This window comes from Galeopterus variegatus, unplaced genomic scaffold (assembly GCF_000696425.1).
Source record: "Galeopterus variegatus unplaced genomic scaffold, G_variegatus-3.0.2 Scaffold3800, whole genome shotgun sequence".
Taxonomy (NCBI): domain Eukaryota; kingdom Metazoa; phylum Chordata; class Mammalia; order Dermoptera; family Cynocephalidae; genus Galeopterus; species Galeopterus variegatus.
Genome location: NW_007729911.1, coordinates 204,393 through 211,880, shown reverse-complemented (window position 1 = coordinate 211,880; position 7,488 = coordinate 204,393). Strand labels below are relative to the sequence as shown.

General features: G+C 44.0%; 1 protein-coding gene across 1 annotated transcript in view; it reads left to right on the top strand.

Annotated features, from left to right (window-relative positions):
• The window catches only part of DOCK2 (dedicator of cytokinesis 2), a gene marked incomplete at its 5' end in the record, with an annotated part of 156,106 nt that overhangs the window by 2,808 nt on the left and 145,810 nt on the right, over window positions 1-7,488 (top strand). The window contains 2 exons of the mRNA XM_008586010.1: window positions 1,294-1,442; window positions 7,014-7,149. Coding sequence (XP_008584232.1) covers window positions 1,294-1,442; window positions 7,014-7,149 — 285 coding nt within the window. The remainder of the gene's footprint in view (window positions 1-1,293; window positions 1,443-7,013; window positions 7,150-7,488) is intronic.

Sequence of the window (7,488 nt, the reverse complement as noted above, 5' to 3'; positions counted from 1 at the left end):
CTACTTCAGGTTTCATAATTTGTTAGCACAAGTCACAGAACTCAGGAAAGTGCTATACTTAACAGCCAAATGGAAGAGATACATAGGGCAAGATACAGGGAGGCACAGAGCTTCCATGTCTTCTCTGGAGATGCCACCCTCCCAGGAAACTGATGTGTTGTTTACCATCTGGGAAGCTCCTCGAACCTTAATGTTCAAGAGTTTCTTTTTTTTTTTTTTCCTTTTTTTTGTCTTTTTTCGTGTCTGGCAACGGACCGCAACCCTCAGTNGAGTTGTCTTATTAGCATAAACTCAGGTATGGCTGCAAGGGGCTCGTTATGAGTAACAAAAGACATTCCTAACTCAGGATATTCCAAGGGTTTTAGGAGCACTGCACCAGGAACCAGGGACAAAGACCAAATACATGTATTTTTTCTTATACCACACATGCTTTCCCAAATAGAAAGCCAAAAGTACTCGGCACAATTAGAAGAACACTATTCAGATAAATACAGTGAAAACAAGACAGTGTTATTAGATGCATGCTATAGATCCGGTCAAAAACTCTGAGCCCAAGACCTTCTCTCTCTGTTAAAAAAAAGAAACTGACAAATGTGCAATAGGTGTTTAAAGACATATTACCATGAAATGGCAACTTTCTCTTTCCCTTAAAAAGAAGGATGGAAGGAGAGTGGAAGAGAATGACTGTATGGGTCAGTGTTATTTGATGTTGTATCTTTGTACCACCAAGAGCAATCTTGGGTCTCACAAATTGCACACATGCCTCACTTAGGGGAATTCTGCCCTAGAAACAGTCCTTTCACATCAGATAAATGGCCCTGGCTCCCAGCCTTGAAGGGCCTGAGCCTGGAGACATCTGTTATATAAGCAGATATTCATGACATTTCTATCCAAAAAGTATCTTTTTGGATAAAAGTCAGAAATTACCCTTTCTTTAACCAAAGTGATTATTGATTTTGGGAAACCCCTATCGCTCAGGGGAAAGAAAGGTACCAGTGACTAAGATCATCACCCACATGCTTTGGAGCTGGGTACTGTTGGGAGAGAGGTGCAGGCCATGGCCCCTTCTTTAACCAAAGTGATTATTGATTTTGGGAAACCCCTATCGCTCAGGGGAAAGAAAGGTACCAGTGACTAAAATCATCACCCACATGCTTTGGAGCTGGGTACTGTTGGGAGAGAGGTGCAGGCCATGGCCCCTGAACGTGCTTGCGCGACTTTGACACAGCTTGCCAAAATAGATGCCCATACTCCTTCGGCCCAGGTGATTGCAGATTGTTTCCTGTCTCCTAGGCCAGCAAAAAGGAGCGTTTCCTCCAGGTGCAGTGCATGATGTACGATCTGATGGAGTGGAGGTCCCAGCTCCTCTCAGGAACTCTGCCCAAGGACGAGCTGAAAGAACTGAAGCAGAAAGTCACGTCCAAGATCGACTATGGCAACAAGTAATCTCTCTTTCCTCTGAAAAGTTGCTTTCTTCCCCCACTTATGCCCCTTCCTCCTGTGCTCCCTTCAGAGATTGGTTTCATTTTTAGAAGCGAGTTTGCCGCTTTCTATTTGGGGGAAGGCTGTTGCCAATGACCGTGCTTGTGTGCCTTTGTTATCACCCTCTGGGACCCAGGAACATGCAAGTGGAGTGAAGGCTGGCTTATGCGGTGGCTATTACTGGGCTGAGAGATTTAGGACACTCATTTAACCTACTTCTGAGGGGCTGGGGAGCACAGTCATGCTGGTTCACTTCCAGCTTAGCTGTCATTTTATCCCTGCGTTTACAAAACTCTCCTTTAACTCCCCGTGTGAGGCTTAATGTCTCTTCTCAATCCTAAATTATCCAAGCCACATGCCGTCAGCTAACTCACATGCACAATAACAAAAGTGATTCCTCAAAAGGAAGGAGAAGCAGAAATTGGTTGGAATTTGAATGCTATGAAGTAAAGGAGAAAATGAAACGATTTGTTGAGGCAGAACAGCCCGCTGATAATAATAGTAGTGATCTTAATATTATAACTAACACTTAATCAGAGCTTATTATGTACCAGACTTGGTGTATCAATTAATTCTTATAATAACTCTATGGGGCATGCCATTTTATTATCCCCATTTTTTCAGATGAAGAAGCCAAGGCTCAAATAGGTTAAGTAACTTGTCCAGAGTCACACAGCTGGTAAATAGCAGAACCAGAATTTAGACCCAGTCAGTCTGGCTCCAAAGTCCATGGGCCTCATTACTCTGCTGCCTAGATAGACCTAAGAACTGTGAAGACCTCCCACTCTCCTGGTTTTGTGAATATTCTCCAAACATCCTATTCATCTGTTCATTCATTCCAATAGCAAACATTTATTGAGCACATATGGTTGGCTGAATTTTCTGCTAGGTATGGTAGTACAAAAATAAAAGTCCCTGTCCACTAAGGGACAAAAGTCCAGTTAGGAGTAAATTACAAGTAAGCTTTTAATATGTGTTATAGTAATTTTGATGGCTTAGGAAAAATACTGCTCTTAATTCAACTTGGGGATGTAAGTCTAGGAAGGCTTCCTGGAGGAGGTGACCACTGAGCTGAATTTTGAAGGATAAAGAGTTGTTAAGCAGACTTAAAACAAAAAAGGAAGGGCAGAGGTTCATGAGAGAACATGGGACGTTCAAGAGACTGAAAGTAGGTCAGAAGGCTGGAACATAGGGCCTGAGGGGGAAGTAAAAAGATCCCATTTAAAGAGAATAAAAAAAAAAAATTCCCTGAAGCTGGGCTTTCTTGCCCTTGTCACATGTGCTAGCAAGAGGATCCAAATTACAGCTGCTTCCCATCCCAGGAACACAGTCTCTCTGCTGGTTCCCCTGTTCACATCTGGCAATTGTGTCCAAATCCTCTTATAAAGCATGTCAGCCCAAAGTGACAGGAAGGGTTTGCCACATAGCTGCTGCTGCCATTGGTGCAGTGGTGTCTTTAGCTGAGCACAGTTGCAGCTGAGAATGTGAGAACTGAGAGCATTTTGCTGATTTCCAATGACATCTGTGACTTTCAGACATTGTTTCCTCAATGGGGGTTCCTGAGAAGGACCGGGGATAGAAGAAATGATCACTGCTCAAAGGAAGGCTTCCCTGATTTTCCCCTGCCCACCTCTGTCTGGGTTAGGTGCTCTTGCAGATCCTTAGCACCCAGAACAGCAATCGCCTCTTTCTTGTTCCATCTCCCCTGCTATCCTGGGAGCTCCTCTAAGACATTGACTGTCAAATTCATCCCTATGTCTGTGCCTGGAACAGGGTCTGCACACAGTAGGTGCTTAGTGAGTGGAGGAATGGTGATGATGGGAAAAACAGGGTCCTCTCTAAACCAGGCTCTCCCGTGCAGCATTCCTCTGACCCGGCTATGTGCTTTCAGTTTCAGTCCATTTCTTTTGGGGAAGTGAGAGTTGTCCTGCCACAAAGACTGAGGCCCCAAGCTAAGGGGATCCTCTCCCTTCCCCAACAACTTCAGCTGGAAGTGAGAGAGAGCTGGTCCCCTTAGCACTGGCCTGGTATCTTGGGGGCTCAGGGCTTTGACATGGTGTGGTTGGCATCTGAGCAGAGCATCAGGAGCAGCATGAGGAACGCTGACCTCCAGCTGTAAGAGGTGGGGAAGCACCAGGTAGAGCTGAGCTTAGAGGAGGGATCAGAACCAGCCTGTTTCTTCTCTCATTCACTCCATTATTTCATTTGGACATCTAACTTTGTTGCACACCTGGAAGACCCCGAGGGTACAGAAATATACAAAATAAAGACTCTATTTTTAATAACAACAATAAAAAAGCAAGCAGTAAGAGCTAATGGTAGCTTACTGAGTATCACTCCACGCCAGGTACAGTTGTAAGCACTTTCCATGTGTTAGCTCAGTTAAGTTATCATCCCTGTTTCTCAGATGAGGAAAGGGTACAGAAATATACAAAATAAAGCCTCTATTTTTAATAACAACAATAAAAAAGCAAGCAGTAAGAGCTAATGGTAGCTTACTGAGTATCACTCCACGCCAGGTACTGTTGTAAGCACTTTCCATGTGTTAGCTCAGTTAAGTTATCATCCCTGTTTCTCAGATGAGGAGACTGAGGCTCACAGAGTGATTAGGGGATTTTGCCTAAGACGCAGTGGAAGTTGAACCAGGCAGTGTAGCTCTGGAGCTCAAGTGCTTAAGCACTGCATTCTACTGCCTCACAAGGACTCTGCATCAGTAAGGTGGCAGAGACATGAATAGACACTTTGAGTGGGAAATCATACACACCATAAGAGGAAGAAACATGGACAAGAAGCTTGGTGGAGACGGGGTTGGGAGGCAGGGCAGGGGTGATGAATGCCCTGAATCTACCAAGACTAGCAGGGATTAGTAGGTGAAGTGAAGAAGAGAAACTCAGAGACAGAGAGAAGGAGGAAGGTGGAAGGACATGAGAGATGAACATGAACTTGGAGAGGAAGGCAGATGGAAGTCGGAACCCTAAAACTTGAGCGCCAAGTAAAGAAGTTTGGATTTGTCCAGAGGGTGATGGGGAGATGTGGCAGGAGCCATCTCTGTTTCCTTTTCCTTTTTTTTTTTTAAATGCATACAGTGGGGGCTTCCTTCCCATCCTCATCTTGGGTTCATTTTGTCACTTTCTTAAATGGAAGAGAACAGTGGGCAACCTTCTGAAGAGAAAATGTCAACATGCTCTTTTCTTTAAAATGAATGGTTGCTGCATTCAGGGTGGCGCTGTCCCATGGGAGGACAGCCTCTCCTGACCCTGGGCCACGGAAATTGCATCATTTCTGCCATGACCACTAAAGCTTCCAATGCTCCAAGTGAGATAATCGGCAAGCTCTTTGGTATCCAGGGAGTGAGGAATCCTCAAATGACTTCTCCAAATCCCAAGATAGCCAGACCTGGGAAAATGTTTTATTCATACATTTTAGAACCGAATCCTCTCTGATACATTTTGAAGAGAAAGAGCTAGAGAAATCTTGGCATTAAATTATGTATCAGCTGTGCTCCATCTTTTCCGAGGTCGCCTGGGCCTCTGCTCAGCATTAGCTGAGTGCATTTTCTCCTCCTCAGCACCACCCATTGGGCGGCGTGGCTGTGCAACATCATGAGTCATATCTAGCTGGAAGTTAATTTCCTAATGAATGTGGACACACGGGTGAACCTTGGCCCCCTTCCGTTCGCATTTGGATGAGATGAGAGATGCGCCTCTCAATTTGATTCTCAAGTAAAAGATGAAGACTTAGCCTCCTTCATTTGTCCTTGTTCTTCCAAAATCTCGTACTCAGTAGTGGTGCCCAAGCAGGACCATTGTTGGCCTTCTCAGACTATCCATCAGCCACCTCCTCCTGCCTTGTTTGTGTGCTCCATCTCAACAGCAAGTGCAAAAGCAATTTAAAGTCAAGGCCTCTGCAAACTCCCCACTGCCCACCCCATATATTACTCCTAAGCTTTTCCTATCTAGAAAGTATACCATAAAGGCCAAGAGTGCAGACAAGCATACCATATTAGTTTTTAATAGCTGTGTGACCTTGAGCAAATTAACTAGCTTTGGTCTTTTCTTCATCTGTAAAATGGGGATATTACTAGTATTCCCTTCATAAGGTCATTAGATTAAGTGCATTAATCTGTGTATAGCACTTAATGTATGAGAACATTTTGCAAGTGCTGTGTGGATGTTTGCTGTTACTGGTATTGTTGATGCCAGTCAGGATGACAGATGTAGTTGAAAGGAATCAATACCAAACAGGAAAAGCTCATGGCCTGGAAGTCAAACAGCTGAAGAGCAAGCTGTGGATAGCAATCAATATATATGAGATTCCCCCTGCCCCACTATTCTCAAATTTTTATTAAGTAATATGAGGATACTTCGAAAAGTTTATGGAACGATTCATATTATCTTTTAATTTTATTTTTCCACAAACTTTTTGAAGTAGCCACATATATGAATACCTTCTATGTATGTGTGTGTGTGTGTGTGTGTGTGTGCGTGTGCGTGTGTGAGTAAAACATTAAACAAATTGAGAAAAGGCGCATGTATCCACTGACATCTCCACCCCTCCCAGCCTTATGCTCCTACCTCTCCTCACAGGTCACGTGTGCGTGTGTGAGTAAAACATTAAACAAATTGAGAAAAGGCACATGTATCCACTGACATCTCCACCCCTCCCAGCCTTATGCTCCTACCTCTCCTCACAGGTCACCCGTGCTGGTAGTTTGGTCTTTTCCTGTCCAGATTTTTCTCTGTTCTTTGTTACCCTTATATATGCACTGAGGTAACAGATCTTCCCTGGTTTTGGTTTGTTTTGTTGTTATTTACTTATTTATTTATTACATAAAATACACTGTATGCATCTTTCCCTACTTGATTTCACTGAGATATGTCATTAAATATATCAACACTGTATAATATTTTTAAAACCCTTCTATGTGGTATTCCATTATAGGTTACAGTTTATTTAGCCATTTTCTCTTTGGTAGATATTGTGCTTTTTTTCAACACTTTGCTGATGCAGACAATGCTGCAGCACACATCCTTGTTCCAATGTGGGGTGTTTCAGTTTAATATCACAGGAAATGTACATTTTTTTTTTTGTCTTTTTCCGTGTCTGGCAACAGATCGCAACCCTCAGTGTTGCCCCCGTACCGGACCGGGGACCGGCAACGGGATTGCAACCCTCGGTGTTGCTCCCGCGCCTCGCTCAGCCAGTGAGCGGGAACCGGTCTGTATGTGGGATCCGAACCCTCGGGCGGGAGCGCTGCCGTGCTTCCCAAGCGGCACACTACCCAGTGCGCCACCGGGCCGGCCCGGAAATGTACATTTTTAAAAAACTTAATGCACTCTGCCATAGCATCTTTCAAAGTGGCTATACTACACTGATTTGCATTCCCCAGCTGTGTCTGAGGCTATCCGTGTAGAGATTTTCTATGCAAATAAGTGATCCTCAGAAATCAGTAGAACTTTCTGGTAGAAACTTCTCACCCATGTGCTAAAGGCCTCCTATGTTGAATTTCACCTCCAGTTTTTGCTTTTCAGAATCCTTGAGCTTGATCTGATTGTCAGAGATGAAGATGGAAATATCTTGGACCCTGATAATACAAGCATCATCAGCTTGTTCCATGCACATGAGGAAGCGACTGATAAAATCACAGAGCGTATCAAAGAGGAAATGGTGAGCTTTGTTAAATAGGCTTTGGCCAAGTGAGGCAGTCATTTAGCACATCATAAACTCAAAGTAATAGGCTAATTAACCAGACTGTGTATTATTCAAGGGGCCATCTGTCCTATGACCTGAGATGGTCAGTAACCACACTCATTTTATTGTGTTTCTCTACTCTGCAATTCATTCAGCATCCGTTCCACAGGTAGTTAAATCCCACACAAATTTCCTATCTCTTGGAGCTTTTAGATTACAGAAAGGAGAAGAAAGAGAATAAAAAAGTAAAGAATGGGGCTGGCCCGGTGGCGCACTGCTACAGTGCGCCGCTTGGGAGCACGGTGGCACTCCCGC